At 40.1% G+C, this 19,776-nt stretch overlaps 2 protein-coding genes across 3 annotated transcripts; one reads left to right on the forward strand and one right to left on the reverse strand.

Moving 5' to 3' along the window:
• Positions 1-6,164: 6,164 nt before the first annotated feature.
• On the forward strand, positions 6,165-13,176 carry LOC144703022 (putative LRR receptor-like serine/threonine-protein kinase At1g53430). 2 transcript variants are annotated; one of them, XM_078575095.1, is made up of 24 exons: positions 6,165-6,382; positions 6,771-6,927; positions 7,016-7,087; positions 7,152-7,223; positions 7,298-7,369; positions 7,453-7,524; positions 7,604-7,675; positions 7,753-7,824; positions 7,897-7,968; positions 8,059-8,130; positions 8,210-8,281; positions 8,416-8,487; positions 8,600-8,665; positions 8,750-8,815; positions 8,895-8,933; positions 9,008-9,057; positions 9,142-9,512; positions 9,635-9,830; positions 9,912-10,052; positions 10,543-10,664; positions 10,802-11,012; positions 11,371-11,608; positions 11,825-11,975; positions 12,755-13,176. In XM_078575095.1, the coding sequence occupies exons 1-24, from the start codon at positions 6,283-6,285 to the stop codon at positions 13,124-13,126; spliced, it is 3,000 nt and encodes a 999-aa protein (XP_078431221.1). In that variant the 5' UTR covers positions 6,165-6,282; the 3' UTR covers positions 13,127-13,176. The 2 variants fall into 2 exon arrangements, with proteins under 2 accessions (XP_078431221.1, XP_078431222.1); XM_078575096.1 differs by having other exon boundaries at positions 10,546-10,664.
• Positions 13,177-13,817: 641 nt separating this feature from the next.
• LOC144703025 (EP1-like glycoprotein 2) lies at positions 13,818-15,389 on the reverse strand. The gene has a single exon (XM_078575098.1). The coding sequence runs from the start codon at positions 15,334-15,336 to the stop codon at positions 14,056-14,058; it is 1,281 nt and encodes a 426-aa protein (XP_078431224.1). The 5' UTR covers positions 15,337-15,389; the 3' UTR covers positions 13,818-14,055.
• Between the last annotated feature and the right edge of the window lie 4,387 nt (positions 15,390-19,776).

A 19,776-nucleotide genomic window follows, 5' to 3' on the forward strand; every position in this document is an offset into this window, starting at 1 on the left:
TTAGTGTGGTGACACTAAGGACATATAGTGGGTGCTCTTTGGAGAAAGAGTTCACTGAATTGATCCATATGAACCCTGAATGGTATTATACCTAAACGTCAATCAGGTTGATTCAAGTCACGGTTGTATAAGTGATCCACTGACATGAGACACCAAGGACATCTCGTGAGTTGAAGACTACATTTTGACTATGACTTACGAGCCTTAAATCATGAGATTCAAATAAGTTATAGATCGGATGTAGTAAGAAGCTTACGGAGATGATCGAATGGTTAAGATGAGATCATACGCCCTCGGTGTAAGAGGAGATTGACTCGAGGAAGACGATGAAGAAAAATCTCTGGCCAGGGTAGTGAGGATATTGGAGAAGGCGTTCTCCAATGATCCCCGTTACGCATCAGTGCTACTCGAATGACGGATTAGGGTTTGACGATAAACCACACTCTAAGTCATTCGAGAGTCTCCCGCGGATGATGGATTATACATACACGGTAACCGATGACGGTAAAGGTTCCATGAGAGAGTTCGAGACTACTCGGGGTCTTCTAGAGCACGAGGTGTAGCTTGGCACCCCACGGGCTGGAAACTTAACCTATCGATTGGGTTAAATCGATCCTTATTTAATTAATCTATATGTTGATATAGTTAATTAATAAGGTTGATCAATAAATTTATTGGGCCATTGAAGTTATTTACATGGGCCTAGAGGGTCACACGCACAAGGTCATAGGGGCATTGGTGGATATATTTTACTTTGGATGGTTTTTTGAGAAAAACCATAAGTGAAATATAAAGAGGGAAAGGGGTCTCATTTGAAGCACCCATGCAAGCCTGATTTGAGAGCCTCTCCCCCTCTCCACTCTCTTCTCCACTCATCCAAGGAAGAGTGTCTTCATGGTGAGGAGATCTTCTAGATTTTCAAGAAGATTTGAAGAAGAAGACGTGGAGATCCAAGCGCCGAGTGATCGCGTGGATACTTCTAGAGGCCGGACGCGTAAACGGCTTCAGAACGATCTCGGAACGGCAATGTCAAGGGTGGAAAGAGTTCACCAAAAGGTACTAGCAATGTTTTGTTTTATAGATCGATTGAGAATTGATCAACCGCGCTTCCGCATCCATGGAACGTGTTTTTCCATCGATGAACCAAAGCACATAACCCAACACCTTTGACATATGAACAAAGTCTAGGAGGAGCTGGAGACTAATGGCACTTTATCTAGACGTGATATTATGTATACGTTTTGAACTAATTCACTTTTGATCTGTGGAATATATAACCAGGAAATCTATGAATTCGATTTGAGGGATTATGGCTGGAAGCCACTTCGATTCCTCCCTCTTCTTTCACAAAAAAATCTATGATTTCCCAAACTTTATGCTGATAATTGATTTCATATGGTTTATGTCCAAGTGTATTGTATATTTCTATGTTATTCTTGCTCTCACCCTACTTCATTCTTCTCATTATACACTTATTAATCTATCTCCCTATCATTAATGCCCTCTTCGTATTTAATACCTCTTTTTAATCAACATTTTTTAGTATATATAGTACATTTGTATCTTATTTCACATATATTTTTAGGATAATCCTATAATCATCCTCCACTTATTACGATTTATTACAATGCCATTCCTAGATTACGTCTATAATATTCACATTCCCTAAGATACTTGTTAAATTTGATTTTCCCCCCTTAATTTAGATTATTAGATTACTAGCATCGTATCATCTTCTTATGCCTCTCGTATGTGATATATAAATTATGAAAGGTTATGTACTATTCATGTTATATATTATTGAACTTCATTCTGACAAAGGCTCAAAGGTTGGTCACTGATAAAGGTCTAGAGTTGCAGTGATTATTTCTTAAAAGTTTCTTGCTTATATTTCTTAATTGAATTAAAATATATTCAAGAATCGGGATGAAATGGAATGTATATCTTATCTATTTATTATACATTGCTTAGAAATGCAGGTGACTATTTTCCAATAAATATTTTACATGGATTAATGAATTCCAACTAAATGAGCTCGCTTGAATGTAAAAAAAATGGTATTTGACTAATGTTTGAAATGGGGAAATTTATGTCTTAATAATATATTTTGGGGAATTAGAAACATCATCAAAATTACTAGAAGTAAGAAACCAGATAAAGTTGGGGCATGAAAAAATTCTAACTACATAAATATAATAACTATGATGTTTTGTGCTATAGTACTTCATATGGAGGTTCTCTCATATCATTTACTAAGACACTTATCTCTTGGTGGTTTCCTTACCTCATGGAGACCTGAGAAAACTATCCAGCGAAATTATATGAGTGAATATATAAGTGACAAATTTATGCTCTGTTGAGTGGTAACATAATTACTATTAAAAATTAGTTCATATGAGATCTTCGAGTATTTTTTCCTTGAACAGTCAATAAACTCATAAAGCTCTAAAATCTTCGAGTATTTGTGAAGGATGATCGAATATGAAAAAAACATTCAAGTTATGTTTTCAAACCATCCAGCTACATCTCCACCCAGCTACCTTCAGCCACTCACATTTGAGTTGCTTTTCCAAGACGAAACAGAGGAACATATTATCATCTTGAGATATATTATGAAGACAACTTTCCACCTTAATTTTTCCTCATAGATCCTTACATCATTAAGAGTTTCCTACATCATCTTGTTCTAATTTTATCCCATATCCTCACTCCTTGCTTAAAAACACTACCAGCGAAGACTGTTTGTTAAGGTGCTTTTCCCTCTCTCCTTCAAAATAACCCTCCACTGATACTAAATTTAAAGGCTTCCCCAAATTTAAGAGCTCTTAAAAAGGCATTTCTTTTTCAAATTTCTGCAATGAATTGTGATTCATTGGTCTCTGGCCTTATATCTTCTTTTACAGTTTTATTGCCCCCTCCATGGACGAGATACTGTCATCAAGAAACATGAAATATCCGCCCACTGGACATGAAAAACTAATGACTCAACGGTCCGACTTATGGGTCAAACAAGGAAGAAGCGATATAATATTTTATAGTAGTCAACAAAGATGTGCTAATTAACAAATAATAATAGTATTATTATGACATTTACTCTTTTGCCAAGTGACGATTCGAGAGCCGTAATTAATGCGAGGATGCGTCTCAAGTATGGTCTCCTTAACTAATTCTTTCAGTTTATATTCTATCCTGACAACGGTTTTATTATATTAGCTTTCAGTCATAAGAGTTTCCAGGCCAGACGTATTAATTTGGGCTCGGAATCGACACGTTTTAGAAAATACCTCCAAAGAATAAGAGTAAAACCTTCTAAAAAGTGATAACCACTATAATAAATTTTTTTAGATTCCGTTCGTTTCATGTTCACATTGGATTGGTAAAATATGTGTTTTGGCAAGAAATTGTTAGTAAAAGATGAAAAAGAATAGTAGAAGTGGGTACGCCAAGTCACCAGCAGTCTGCTCCAGCTTAATAAATTTAATTTTATTAATGTAAAGTATGCATTTGATATCTAAACTCATGCTATCCTGGCGTTTCAGTGTTTTAGCTTGTAATAACTCTCATAGATAGAAACATATATAAAACATGTACATGTCATTTCAAATGTACCATTTCAGGGGGGGTTGGTAATTATTTTTAATGCGTTGATGATATTATTATAACGTGCTAACATGGTATAGATAAGAAGATTCTAATTGATAACCGTTTAATTCAAAATTGAAATACCATGACAAAATACTTCCATGGACATTGAGAAAACACAAATTTAAATCAAGTTTTTCAATGGAACATCCATGCATATACTACATAATAATACACCAATTTATGTACTCTATGAATGGATGTTTCAAACAAAAACTGGATTTTACCAAGTGATTATTCATGTTTAATGTTTGCAGAAGCACATTTTTCAAAAATGGTCAATGTACTTTTTTATGCCAAAGTGGTTGACAAATTGGAAGAATAAAGGTAAAATAATGAAATTATTTTCAAAATGATTGGGAAACAGGAAGAGACAACTATGGAATAAAAGGAGGAGATCATGGAAGATGATAAAATAGATCGATTGGAAATGGGTCGCTGAAAAGAGGGAAAACAGAAGAATGAATTGGAAGGTGGAAAACCAAATTTCAAATAATAGAATAATTTTTTGAAATGGGTGCTCCTTATGTCGACGGATTACATTATATTAATTTGTTAATCAAAACAGAAATGACCGATTCATGTATATTCTGAGTAGACATTGTATACTTCTAAAAATAAATAATGAGATTTGGTTTTGATTTTAGTCCACAAATTTGATTTTCGTCTACTAACGTGTTTTCTTCTCTCAACATGTGACCAGCTGTCACACAGTAAACGGTACAGCTAGACATTTGAAAAACTATTAAATTTGAATTTCCAGAAATGGCTTGTTTTACGTATTATTCCTATAAATAGCTGTTTTCAAAGTACACGTGTTAGATTCTGAAAAATCTAAAATTAAAGTTTCTACTGGGATTCTCATGAGGCAGCCTATGCTATAAATTAAAGTCTTTTTTATAATTTCGGCCTAAAGAGGGCCCACCGTAGTTATTGGTCGCCTTGTGTTGCGGGGCCCACCAAAGTCAAATCCGATGTGAAGGCTCGAGGCCCGCCATTTTCTCTCTCTATGATTCCATCTCTTTCTCTCTCCTCTGACCCACTGGTTACGCGGTAGTACTTCGTTGACCAGATCGCAATCCTATCCCTATTCCAGCGGCTTATTGGCCCATTTCTCAGACAGTCAATTCCCTACACATCTAGAGGAAGAGATAGAGATAGAGATAGTGAAAGAGATAGAGATAGAGATGGAGATAGAGATAGTGAAAGAGATAGAGATAGAGAAAGAGGTAGAGATAGACATAGACATAGAAATAGAGATAGAGATAGATAAAGATATGAAGATAGATGTGGAGATAGAGACAGAGGTGGAGAGAGATGGAGATAGAGATACAGAAACAGAGAGATATAGAGACACAGAAAAAAATATAGCGAGAGATAGAGATAAATATAGATATAGAGAGATTGATAGAGACAGAAACAGACATAGAGATAGACATAGAAGTAGATAGATATTTATCGATAGGGATAGAGAGATATGAATAAAGATAGATTTAGCAGTAGAGTTCTAGATAGATGTAGAGATAGATTGATAGTAGAGAGAAAAGGAAATGTATACCCAGAGAGATAGAGATATAGCAAAAGAGATAAGAGAGATAGAGATAGAGGCAGATACAGCGAAAAAGATACCGAACAATACAATTGGTCAAAATGCATAATGAATATAATCTAAATATCATTTTGCATTTCTCGATAAATATAATCTGTTCGGTTATCTCCTTGTTATTTTATTCCGAGGAAAAAAAAACGTGTCATTCTTAATACTTGGAATCATGAATTCTTATATAACGGAAGTGACACAATAAAATACTTTTCGATTCTTTTAGTCACGGATAGAGATTGTAATAGATATTGTGGGATAGAAATAGAGATAGAGATAGAAAGAGAAAGGAAGAGAGAGATATGAGGCGAGAGATGAGGATAGGAATATAGAGATAGAGAGAGAGACAGATATATAGAGAGATACATATAGAGCGATAGAGAGATAACTAGATGGATAGAAATAGAGAGAGATATATAGATAGAGATATAGATAGTAGGCAGAGAGAGAGAGACAGAGAGATATATAGATAGAGATATAGATAGCTAGGCAGAGAGAGAGAGACAGAGAGATATATAGATAGAGATATAGATAGCTAGGCAGAGAGAGAGAGACAGAGAGATATATAGATAGAGATATAGATAGCTAGGCAGAGAGAGAGAGACAGAGAGATATATAGATAGAGATATAGATAGCTAGGCAGAGAGAGAGAGACAGAGAGATATAGATAGGTAGGCAGAGAGATATATAGATAGGTAGGCAGAGAGAGAGAAGAGAGAGATGCATAGAAATAGAGAGACGGATAGAAATAGAGAGAGATGGAGATATTTATATATTTGTATATATATACAGAGAAAGAGATAGATAGATAGATAGATAGAGATAAAAATGAGAAAGAGATAGATAGAGATAGCGATAGAGGAGAGAGAGAGATAAGATTTGAAGATCTATGGGGGGTGGGTTGACACTTATTGACATCGGCTTAGTCCACGAGTCAGTAAGACAGAGGAGGTTGCGTCTTCCAGTTCGTCCGCCATTTGGAAACTTTCGTTCCTCTGACCGCGTTTAGAAGTGACATCGGCGATTCTGCTAGGCCGGTAATGGCGTGGCGATCTCTGCTTCTCCTCTTCTTTGTCTTCTCTTCGATTTCTTCTCCCTGCAGCCTTCAAGCACAAGCTCAGACTCTCCCTCCCCATGAACGTGAGCCGTTTCTCCCCTCAATTTTCTTATTTCCTTCAAATTTTCCGTTGTTAATTTAACTTTTCAGTTCGGAGGATGATTAAAATTTTTTTTTCTTGCTTTTTTCGCCAAGTTTAATTGCGCAAGTCGTGCATTCCTTTATCATTTCCAAATTTCATGGTACAGGTTTCGATTCCTACGATTTATGTTCGCCAATTGTCCGTTGTTTATTGAACTTTTCAGTTCGCAACATGATGACAAAATTTTTTATTCTTGCCTTGGTTCGCCAAGTTTAGTTGCTTGAATCGTGCCTTTCCTTTATCATTTCCAAATTTCATGGTACTGTTTCGATTCCTATGATTTACGGTGGTTTCTTTTTCTTCCTGTTTCTCACTCTGTTGGCGATCAGTTTCTGCGCTCAGGAAATCCGCGGTGAAGCTTAAGATTCCGCGGACGCTGTGGAATTTCAGTGTGAACCCTTGCACCGATTGGTTACGTGAAATCAATCACAATATCACCTGCGGCAACTGCAATGCGAACTCGAAGTTCTGCCACATTGTCCACATGTAGGACGATTCTCCCCCCTTGAATACCTAATTGGAATTACTCTTGGTTATCTAATCCCAATCTTCTATTGAACTGCATCACGAGCAGAGAAATCAAGGGCTATAATTTGTCTGGAGTGCTGCCCGAAGAGTTTGGGAATCTCAGTTCCCTGGTCTTTCTGTAAGTCTACTTGTCTTCTTTCTTGCCCTTTTTTCTTTGCTTCTGAAGTCATGGAATTCAACAGTGATCTCTCCCGGAACTACATCAATGGTTCGTTGCCTGCTGCTGCTTGGGCTGACTTACCTCTGCGAAACATGTATTAAATCACAATCCCTCTTTTTCCTCGACCAGATTTTTATGAGATGTTGAGTTATTTTTCACATCTTGCAGATCGCTCCTTGGCAATCGCATCTCGGGGACCATTCCTGAAGACATTGGGAGAATTTCTTCGCTTCAGTCACTGTAACGACTCTTTAATCCATCAGTATGATCGGTTAATTGGGTTTCTCTTAATTCTATCCTGATTTTCGAGGGGTTATGTTCAGTGTTTTGCAGGATAATGCTATGGAAGGCCCAATTCCTCGAGGACTGGGGAGGTTGGCCAATCTGACCAGACTGTAAGCCTTGTTCTTCTGTTTCATCATCTTTATCGGATGCATGAGAAATTGAGAAGAAGGAAGAATTTCATTTTTTCAGATTTCTCTCTGGGAATAAATTAAGCGGTGAGCTTCCAGATACCCTTGGCAACCTGAAGCAGTTAATGGATTTGTATGCGTCAATTCTTGTGCTCAATGTCGTAAATTTTTTTTTCAAAAATGAGGGAAACTAATAAGATATTCTTGCAGTCGGATCGACGGCAATGCAATCTCTGGGAAGATCCAGAGCTTCATAGGGAACTGGACTCAGCTACAGAGATTGTGAGTCTTATCTCAAATGAACTGTAGAGTGCATGTTTTCTATCTTTAATCTTCTTCTTTCCTGCGCTTCAGTGACATGCAAGGGACGTCTCTGGAGGGTCCTTTTCCTCCTGAGTTCTCATTACTGAAGAGCCTCCAAGAGTTGTGAGTGAAGCAACTTTTGCTCTAAAAGAGCAGCTTTAGCGAGTTTCTTGGATAAAATTATTTTTTAAATATGTTTATTGGTATCTGTAGGAGAGTTTCTGATATGAAGAATCCTGATGGGAGATTTCCTCTGATTGAGAAATTGGGGGACATGGAACAACTGTAGGCTCTACGGCCCCTTTTTTTTTCACCTAGACAGGTTATCTTTAAAGATAACGTATTTCTGCGTGTATAATTGCAGGGTCCTTCGGAACTGCTCGCTTTCAGGGAGCATCCCCTCTTACATTGGGAACATGACTGGCTTAAAAGCCTTGTAGGACTCACCTAACACTGCCATAATAATTTTTAATGTTTGAAAGATCCTTTAATAGTTCTAAGAACTTTTGTTTCATCACTGCCTGGGCTATATCATTTGTCTAAAGCATTCGTTTACATATTTTCTTGCAGGGACCTGAGTTTTAATCGTTTGACGGGTGAAATACCTGACACTATTAGGAATTTAGAGGCTTTAGATTACATGTAAGAACATACTAATCCAACCTGATGCGTTTGGCCGCATCATTCCAATGAATTCCCTTAGATCTATGTTGTTTTTACTATAATGCGTATCTAACTTGACGTCCCACTGCAGGTACCTCACGAGCAATGCACTCAGTGGATCTCTGCCTGATTGGGTTGTACGAAGCAAGGAATACGTGTACGATGGACAATATTTCTCCCAAAAAATGAATTCTTTTTGTGTTCTTGAATCTTATTGGGTTTCTGCGTTATGTTTTTGTAGGGATGTCTCATTCAATAATCTCACCGACACCAGATCTGCGCCAATCGATTGTGACAGAGATAGACGGTATGTTAAATCGTTTTCTTTTTGTATTAAATGTGTAATCACCTGACGTCAATCGTTTTGACTTTTGTCTCACATGCAGGAACTATATTGCAAGTTTCTCATCTTCAAAAAGCAACTCGTAAGTTTCTTGTCATCACTTTACTGACATTTAAAGGATTTCAGAACATCTCTTAACCCTATTTTATTTCTCAGGATTCCCTCATGTCTCGTGAGGGATCTGCCATGCGACGGCAAAGCCAAAAGTGGGTGCTAGAAGTTTTTTCCGAAATTTGAAGGAAGATTAGTTCTTAACTTTTTGTATACTTTTTTTCTCCTATTTGTCTCAGACTACGAATTTTACATTAATTGCGGTGGAAGAAGTGTTACCCTCGATGGGGTAGAATTTGAAGCAGACGCGTCAGCTGGAGGAGCTTCCAGGTATTACAGGGCTGACAGTGGAAAATGGGCCTACAGTAGTACCGGAAACTTCATTGGTGAAAGCAAAGCGCCTTATGTGGCAGGAAACACCTCCACACTGACCATGCCGAATGCAGAATTGTACACGTCAGCCCGTTTGAGCCCCCTGTCTCTCAAATACTTAGGCTTGTGCTTGCAGAAGGGCAACTACACAATTAGACTTCATTTTGCTGAAATAGTCTTCATTCCAGACGAGACATTTTCTGCTGTTGGAAGACGTGTGTTTGACGTTTCAATCCAGGTTATTGTCGATCGTGTCCAATTCACCCTTTTTCATCTCTCATTGTCGCTAAACTTCTTTCATTCAAGAAAAATTGTCGCTTAACTGCTCTACATGTGTTTATGAAAATCAATTTGTTACAGGGGAAGAAGGTACTTAGAGATTTCAACATAGTTGAAGCAGCCAAAGGCGCTGGGAAGGAAATCATCTTGAATTTTACTGCGCTTGTTGAGCGCAACACTCTGGAGATTCATTTTCAGTGGGCAGGAAAGGGTACAAACGCGATTCCAGAACGAGGCGTGTACGGTCCACTTATTTCAGCCATTGCGGTCACACCGAGTATGTGTATCGGGAAAATTTTTAGCCCTTTAAATTTTTTAAATCCATCGTTAATTATGGTACTTGTCTTTTCTTGTGTAGATTTTGTACCTGAAATAGATAAGGAGCAGACAATATCCATTGGCGCCATTGTTGGCATTGTTATTGCTTCAACCATTATCATAATGTTGCTGATTGCGGCCCTTCTGTGGTTCTTTCTCAGGAAAAAGGAAAGCGAGAATGGTGAGAAATGAGTCAATTTTGGTTAATTCTCTTTTTTCCAAGTAACTACCTGCCTCTTCGCAGAACCTTGTCATCAAGAAGGATATTTTGGTGGTTTTTTGAGAATTAATACCACTCTCTAAACTATAAGTCAGCGGAGTTGATTCTTAAAAATGGACATCTGTTCGTAAAACCAAAAGCTGAAAGTCAATAGTAAACCATTAATCTGGCTAAAAGTGGAAAAACTCGTTTGAGACTTTACCAGAATCTTGTCACCAAGAAGGATATTAGAGAATTTCTAGTGACTTCATTTCATTCTCTATCTGTCTACTGAGTTGATTTTTAAACGTGAACTTCCACTCCTAAGTCTCAACTTGAAAGTTGATAGTCAAACATGAATCCTGCTAAAAGCGGAAATACCCATTTCTTGTCCATAAAGCTTGAACAAATATTCAAATATTCGTGCCTTAAATGTGATGGCTCGTTTTGTGTTTGTCCTTTTCTCTTGAAGCAGAGCTCAAGGGTGTGGATTTGCCCACTGGCTCCTTCAGCTTGAGGCAAATTAAAGCTGCCACGAGGAACTTTGATCCCGAGAACAAAATCGGTGAAGGGGGATTTGGCCCCGTTTATAAGGTCAATGGCATACTTGTATATTAATTGATGGATTCAGCTTTTTTTTATTTTATGATGGTGTTTCGCTTGATGCACGAAACCTACTGGCATTCAAAATGTGCATATCCTTTTAATGAGAAATTTCAAAAATCTTGCAGGGAGTTCTTCCTGATGGTTCCATGATCGCAGTGAAGCAGCTATCGGCCAAGTCAAAACAAGGAAACCGAGAATTTGTGAATGAGATAGGCATGATATCGGCACTCCAGCACCCTAACCTCGTAAAACTTTATGGGTGCTGTATTGAAGGGAATCAATTGCTGCTGATTTATGAATACTTGGAAAATAACTGTCTTGGCCGGGCCCTTTTTGGTAACTCTCCTTACTGCTCGCTGGGTTTATTATTATTTTTTTACGTTTCGTGTAAGGTGTCTTCTATGTTATTTTTCATAATTTTCGAAAGTTTTTCTCAGTAATTTCAAAATTTTCTCAAATATTCGATATTTGATATGCAGTTTCTTTAATGCTATGCTAAATTTTCATGTATTTCAAAATCATTAATGATGAATTTTACATAATCCTCAAACACTATTTTAGTATTTCATTATCTCCATTATTTCAAAATTTTTATTTTTCAATGTTTTCAGATTTTCATGTCTTTCTATTTTGATTTTCAGAGTTCCATTTATGTTCTTTTTTCAACTTGTTTTTATAATTATGTTGCCGACAGGTACTGAAGGGTCAAAGTTAAAACTCGACTGGCCAACGAGGCGTAAAATCTGCATTGGCATCGCTAAAGGCTTGGCCTACCTTCACGAAGAGTCGCCACTAAAGATTGTACACAGAGATATCAAAGCTACTAATGTTCTTCTAGATAAAGACTTAAATGCAAAGATTTCTGACTTCGGTCTGGCTAAACTTGATGAAGAGGAGAATACCCATATCAGCACCCGGATTGCAGGAACCATGTAAGAATATTATCCACCCAAAATATCTCACCTTCATCCTTATTTATTTTGTTCTAATTTTTTACTCGATTTATCGTTTACTTGAGACTCTTATAATTACTCAACGAGGTCGAAATTACATTCAGATTATTGCCAGAAAGGAATTTTTTGTTATTTTGTATTAACTTTTCTCAATGACCGCTGTTTTCCCTCTGACTCACAATCCTTCCTACTCAGGGGATATATGGCTCCAGAATATGCAATGAGGGGCTACCTCACGTTCAAGGCAGATGTATACAGCTTTGGCGTTGTCGCTCTAGAGATCGTCAGCGGCAAGAGCAATGCCCGTTACCGACCGAAGGAGGATTACTTCTATCTTCTCGACTGGGTATGCACCCCTAAACGCCATTTGATTCATCATATGCTTTTCGTAGATAGTGAGAGCAATAGAGCTATCGACATACGTTGCTAGCTAGATAGCAACATATGTACGTTGATTGATATATATATATACATATCAAAATGGATGGATAGATTGAGAGAGAAATAGATACATGGATGATTTGATAGACAAAGAAAGATAAAGATAAATTGAAAGAGACATGCCACGAGAGAAAGAGAGCAATGAATTAATAGATGGGTAAATAGATATATGACGAGAGATATATAAAATTAGATTGATGGAGAGGGGGAGGTAGAAATAGACAGTCTAAGGAATATATATAGATAAATAAATGGATCGAGAGAAATAGTTTCTCTCTCAATCCATTTATAGAGGAGGGATGGAAATGTATACAGAAAGAGAGATATTGATTTATAGATGATTTAAATGGTAAACAAAAAGAGAGAGGTAGATACATGAAGGTAGAAGTATAGAGGAGGGATGGAAATATATACAGAAAGAGAGATATTGATAGAGATAGGCAATTAAAGAAAGAGAGAAGTAGATAAGTGGAGAAAGAGACGTAGATATACAAAGGCAGATGAATTAGATGGATTGAGAGGGAGAGATGGGAAGAGATGAATTAGAGGAAGTATAGAGTGATAAATATATATGTAGACTCATATATAGATTGGTAGTGAGGGTAAGAGAGATGCCTATAATATGAATTAGAGAGGTCAACAGGACTTACATTGACCAATGGGTGGGCTTCCCTGAAATTGCAGGCGTACGTGTTACTAGAGAAAGAGGCTCTGCTTGAACTGGTGGACCCCGCGCTGGGAACTAACTTCTCCAAGGAAGAGGCAAAGCAAATGCTGGACCTGGCCCTGCTGTGCACCAGCCCGTCTCCGACGCTTCGGCCCACTATGTCAGCCGTGGTCAGCATGCTCGAGGGCCGGACTCTGGTACAGGTCCCCGCCCTTCGCCCCCGCCGCACCCCCAGTGAGGAGATTCTCTTTAAGTCCTTCGAGCGCATCTCTGGTACCGGGCTCAGCCAGACCACGTCCACTGAAGGGCCCTGGGCCATGTCCTCCTCCTTTGTCGATGATGATGCCCGCGTCCCTCTCCACCCTGACTCCCCTCGCCACAAGCCTTAAACAATGGTTCAGGCAAGTGCTTATTTTAAAGATACAACATGTTTGTTTAACCTTTCCTTGGAAAGGAGAGTCATGGAGGATGAAGCCAGGAGCAGAGACGCCCAAGTTTCTTGCGTTTTATGCTTATAGTTTTTCCCTAAACCAGAGATGCGTTTCTTGGGATGCGAAAAGTTCCGTTTTTGAGCGGCCAAAATCTGACACAAAAGGTTTGTAAACGGATCCCGAACAGACGAACCGTTTACGAACAGGTGGCGTTACTGAATTATAGTATCCTCCTCCCCTCCTTGATCCCGCTCCAGTTCCCGCTGGTGCCCCATATTCGTTCCCCCTTCTCCCCCTCGTTCCGGCCGGTACCCACATTGACCCCTGCATTCGGAAACCTCTCCCCCAGTGATCCTGTTCCCCCATCTCCGGAGAGGCCCCCGTCTTCTTCTGGTTCAATTGTATTAATTTGTGGTCTGTCTTATCCTTACTTGACCCTAGTCTACCCTACCCGCGTCAATCCTAGCCATCCTGAATCACCTGCATCAGACCTAGCCATTGTGCAGCAGCCCCAAAAGAGGGTTATGTGAAATATAAAGATAAGTTCCAGACCCTTACTACAGGCCCCGGTCTGGTACTCGCGGTGACTTCATGTGGGGCCTCCATGCGAAGCCAACACCAAAAATAAGCCGACAACTTTGAGAATTCATTGGGAACCAAAGAGTAATACGCTGGACTTGAAATCCCTATTTTGGGGGAGAAAATATCACGCTTCATAGGTTCTACGAACAACCAATAGTTGGCAGCATTGAACAAGGAAACGTTGAGCGTTGATTGTTGAGGCTCGTTTATTGTCTCACTAGCGCTGACCATACTCCAGTACTGTCCGCGCTTATTGGTTCAGATTACAAGGAAGAGTGGAAAACCGAGACTTGAGAAAGAGACTCTCAAGAGGACTTGATGTAGGCAACGTGAGTGGCGTTGGAGACCTGGTTGAGGGTGCCGAGCGTGGGCGCGAGCCAGCACTTGGACTCCTTCTCCCAGAAGAAGAAGCCCAGGCACTTGCAGTCGGCGCTGCACCTGCTCTTGCAGTCCTCAAACTTGCGCGTCTGCCCGGGAACGAACTTGGTGAGGAAGTTCTCGGCGCCGACGAGCTTCACATAACCGCTTCCGCCCTTACAGCTCGTGATCTTAGGCGGGGCGCAAGACTCGCTCCAGCCCAGGAGACCCTTCGCCGTGGGGCAAGCCACGCACATATCGTTCTTGCACAGACCCAACGAGCCGCACTTGCTGGGCAGCTCGCAACCTTCGAGAATCCCATCCTCGGAGAAGAAGCTGAAGGTCTTCTCCCAGGCCTGTATATCCACGGGCTCGTAATAGGTAAAAGCCTCGACGTTGCCGTTGCTCTGGATCCTAAGAATGGAGATGCTGGCGTTGTAGTTGATCTGGGCCAGGATATCAGCGCCGTTGTTGCTCACCAGCTTCAGCTCCCACCTGAAGTTCTCCTCCGACTCTGACTCTGGAAGGAAGGTGAGGTTGGTGGGCTGCTGATAGGCGAGACGCCCGAACGGGGCGCCGAGATAGTTGAAGTATGGGAGCGGCTTGGGGGAGGCGGCAATGTACAAAGCTATTCCCTTTGGCTCCAACACGAAGCTGTACATCCCCTCGGAGTTTTCCTTATCGGATTTCCGGCTCACGAGCTTGCTCGGTCCGGTGAGACGAAGAGACTGACCAGGGAGGAGAGTGTCGGTGGGATAATCGAAACTCTGCCATACGAAGTTACCGTTTTTGTCGTAGAGAACGATGTTTCCTGCGATGGGGATGATCTTGATGCCGACGACGCCCTTGTTGGCGGTGCCGGTGGACCAGACGACGCGTCCGTCGGCCTCGGCGAGGACGAGGTTGCCGTCCACGCCGAAGGAGAGGGTCGCGTTCTCGCCGACGGGCTTGCCGCGGTTCGCGTCCCAGACCCAGCGAAAGAGCGATTCGGACCGGCGCAGGCCCATTCGCAGGCCAAGATAGAACTCCCCGGGGGTGGTGTTGTACCACATGAGCTGGTACGGCGAGCCGAAGAGCGGGGTGGCGCGGTAGCTGGCGTCGTACTCGGTGATGAACGGGCCGAACTCGCCCTCGTTCACGTACTTGAACCTGTCCTTGGCGGGCACCTGCGCCAGGGCGCCGCCCCCGGATAAGACAGAGAAGAAGAGGATGACAGAGAGGAGCGCCATGGCCGACGGAGGAGAGAAGACGGATAAGAGGGGATAGGACTTTGAATTTGTAAGAGAAAATTTCAATACTTATGCCGCTGCTTTTAGGTCATTGGTCGTTTTCAACGCGGTTTTCCTCGGTTTCTTATATGGCTATTGATATTGAGAAAACTGCTGGCACCGACAGGGAGCTGAGATACGATGTATGCACATGATCAAGAGGTGTAACTTGCAAAAGGTCCGTGTCTCTTTGGCAGAAACTACTATGCCCCCCATTCATATTTGGCACTTCACTCAGCGCGTAGTAACTTCGCTTGTCTCCAGGACAAAGAGAGAGGGATGGATAAAAAGAGAGAGAGAGAGAGAGAGAGAGAGAGAGAGAGAGAGAGAGAGAGAGAGAGAGAGAGAGAGAGAGAGAGAGAGAGAGAGAGAGAGAGAGAGAGAGAGAGAGAGAGAGAGAGAGAGAGAGAGAGAGAGAGAGAGAGAGAGAGAGAAGAGAGAGAGAAGATTAAAGAAGAGAAAAGGGAAACGAAGAGAAAGATGGGAGTAGGGTTCTCACGTCCTGATACTGATACCGGATGCCGGTATCGGGACGGATGCTGTATTGGATACCGGAAAGGCATTTTACGGTATCCATTTTTTTCGATATCCGGATACCGGATATCGGATGCTACAGTGCCGATATTAGATACCGATATCCGTCTCGATGTCGGCATCCGTCTCCGTCTCAACAGGGCAGATGACGATATCAGATCTCGGATGCGGATATCAAAAACCGATATCCACATCGAATTATAATAAAAATAATTTTATTTATTAGGTATCCCACACTTCGCATAGATAACGTGGGCACGGGTAAACCGGAAGAGCTTTCTATTTGATCATACATCTCAACTATTATATACAGTTGTGGATTTTTAATTTTTTCCATGTGGGATAGAAGGATTCGGGTTTTGTGTTAAACCAGAATCCCTTTATCCCATATGGAAAGATATAGAAATTTTTGTTTCTATTTATTGGACGGTGTACTCATTAATTAAATAATTTTTATATATAACGCTCTTAAAATATAGCGATAATAGATATAAATATTATTTTAATATTAAATAATTTATCGGCCTCATTTAATTTATACAGAGAAAATTTTCTAATATCTTCCATGTGGGATAACGGGATTCAGAGTTTACATTAACTTTGAATCCTGTTATCCCATATGGAAGAAAAAAAAAATTGCACACTATATATTAATGGGCATTGATCATAAATCAAAAACCATACAATGCGTTTAAAACTAACAGGTATAATGTGAAATATAGTTTATTTTTATCGATCGATACCTGTTCCGATATCTGGATACCGGTTCCGATATCCGGATATCGAAAACAGATATCCGGCATCCGGTATCCGTCTCCGAAATCCGGATATCGGAAAACTGATATCCGGTATCCGATACCCTATTCGTCCTCACCCCCCCGATATCCGATACCGATATCTGTCTAACCCCTTCTAGACAGATATCGACCGATATCCGATATCCGACACCGTCCCATTTTTTCCCGGATATCGGATATCGGTTGTCCGATACCGGATGATGGACGGATATCCTTTGGGTGAACACTAGATGGGAGTATCCCCCGATATTAAGGGATGGCTTTTGTTTCTGAAGGGATTTCCTGCGAGACTTCTATTTAATATGCTGACTTTCTATTAAATATCTTGAGTTCAGGGACATGGATTCAACAGGTCTGGTACAGCGAACACCAAGTCAAATCTAGACAGCTGTTTGGATGGTCAAATGCATGAAGTTAATGGTAAAGTGGGTAGAAAAATAAATGCCTACTCCAAACATGAGCATGAAAATTTTCAGAATATCGGCCCAAATATTCTTGATCTTTCTTTATGCAAAATCCTTTTTATATTTTCTAAACCGCGAATAGCCGAATACAGTCCTTTGTTGCAGATCTCCGTACGGCCCCGTGGAAGATGCCATTCCGTATCTTCTCTCTCTTGTATAACGGGCAATGACTGTGTTGTCTTTAGCCTGCTGGCGACGTGGCGCCACGTGATCTGATGGCGGAGAAAACAAGAAAAAAATCTGGTGAATCAGAAAGCGTTACTTTACCTGGTTGGCGCTCGCGTAGAGGAGAGAAATAAGTCGATCCGAGGGTTGAGATTAATCAAGATTAAAATGGTGATATTTTGAGATCTATCCGTCCAATTGCACTCAAATTTTCAGGACATGGTTGTCTTTTCATCCTCCACGATCTAGACGGTTGGATTATAAAACAGATGTCAAGATCAAGGGAAAAACCACCGAGGAAGTCATCCCCAATTAGTTTTGGCCAGGAAGGACACATGAAGTTCTTCTAAAGTTGACATTTCTTGATTCAGGGATTGAAAATTTAAATTTTTTCTTCACTCTTTGAGCACCTTCTTGAATATTTTCAAAATGCCAAGGCATGGGCGAAATATACACGCCCTTTGACTTGAATTAAATTGTGATTATCATTGCATTTTGGTTCTGATCCGATATCTGAGTTTAAATCTTCATTTCTAAACTATTTCTCATCTTATCTGATACCTTAGATCTATAGATCAAACTCGAGTTCCACCTAAAAATTTGGAAATGAAGATTTATATTTGGAAATTGATTGTTGAAAAATTTAATTCCATACCTATCACACGTAAATCCAAAAATTCACTCAAAAATTGTCTGTCTTGAAGTCCAATTTCTAAATCAATTGCTTTGATTAATAATTCTCAACTAAGTACATAAAAAATATTTATAAATCACATTTCATTCCATCATAGGGTTTCGATTATTTTGGACCTATAGGTTAAAAAAATCATATCTGTAGTGCTCTAACTGAAAACATAAATACCGATATAAAAAATCCAAATATATTTAAGTAATTACAAAAAAATTAAACATAAAAGGGCTCACCGAGTACATAATTAGTTCATTCTCGAAATTAATTCAGAAAAACTAGAATGAGAGATTCTTGAGAAAGTGCCCACCTATGGTTCTACCCCTTTCTCATCCTTTACTTTTCAATTGTGATTAAGGGTAAATATTAAAAATTTATTGCATAAGCCTAATTCTAATGGCATTATTAATTGAATTTGAGTACCCAATTTTAGGCTTATCACTCCCTCTCCCGTTGTCCCGCCCTTCACCCTTTTCCTTCAGACCCCTCCTGCCCCCTTCTCCCTCTCTTGTTGTTCCTGCCTTCTCCCTCTCTTCTTGGACCCCTCCCGCCCCCTTCTCCCTCTCCCATTGGACCCTTCCTGCCCCCTTCTCGCTCTCCCCACCTGCCCTTGTCTCCCTCGTTGATCCCTTTCCCCCTCATTGATCCCGCCTCTTACGAGGCCCCCCTCTTCCTCTCGTTATTTCGTTCCTGCCTCCTGAAAGCCCCTATTTTCAGCTATTTTCCCTCATTCCCACCCTTCAGCAAGGCATCCCCTCCGGCTAACTACAAAAGGTACTCGATTACCGACTATAATGCATTGTATGGATTATCTATTTTAATGTTTTGTTGCTATGTGTTTGTCATTGCTCTCATATAACACAGTCCCAATGATACTCGTAATTATTAATTGGTAGCCCCTAATAAATCTAAATGTTGAGATGAAGCAACATTTACCAGTTTGATCTTTTAGTTGCATAATGAAAGTTGATTTTATCTATGTTTCTATCTATCAATGTATCTATCTATGGCTGTGGCATTTGATAATGAGATGGGATACAACACATCACCAGTTGCATTGTTCTTACATGATACGTCTTGGAAAGGCTTTCTAGGGCATCTAAAGAAGTAGAGACATTATCTCAGGTCAGTATTGTTGCAGATCCTTGTCTACCTGTGATTTATCTAATATATCCAACAACAAGGTTATCTAGTTATCCTCTATGAGGGATGATGAAGGTGAGACTGGCAACAATTCAAACCCGATGAAGGAAAATTTTGAAAGGGCGCAAGGTCGTACCCGAAGATAAGAAACCTGCACAGATACGACTACTCTGGTAACCTCACATTGGAAAGCATTGTTGGAAAAAATTAGGGGCCACGTAGTATTTTGAAGGGTTTGACCCAAAACAGTATGAATGTTTGGTGTGCAAGGAGAACAACCCTCTAATCATTACAACTACTGAAAGAAACAAAGACGTGACAATGAATATATTTGGAGGCACTTGCAAAAGAGCCATAAGGAGCTGCATGATCGACTAAAAGGTAAAAAAGTCCCAGGGACAAAGGAGGAACCAAGTTCTGGTGGTCAATGATCTATTGTTTAAATTTTGGGCTCGTTAATAGGGCAAAATACCTTCTTACTTGGTATGACATTTGCGAGAACAAAGGAGACGCTAACCATATTTATGTCTCAGTAACTAAGTGTGGACCATTGTTGACGACAAAAGTTTCACAGAAGTATTAATTTATTATGCTCAGCATAAGATGAGAA

This window comes from Wolffia australiana, chromosome 5 (assembly GCF_029677425.1).
Source record: "Wolffia australiana isolate 7733 chromosome 5, ASM2967742v1".
Classification (NCBI taxonomy): Eukaryota; Viridiplantae; Streptophyta; class Magnoliopsida; order Alismatales; family Araceae; genus Wolffia; species Wolffia australiana.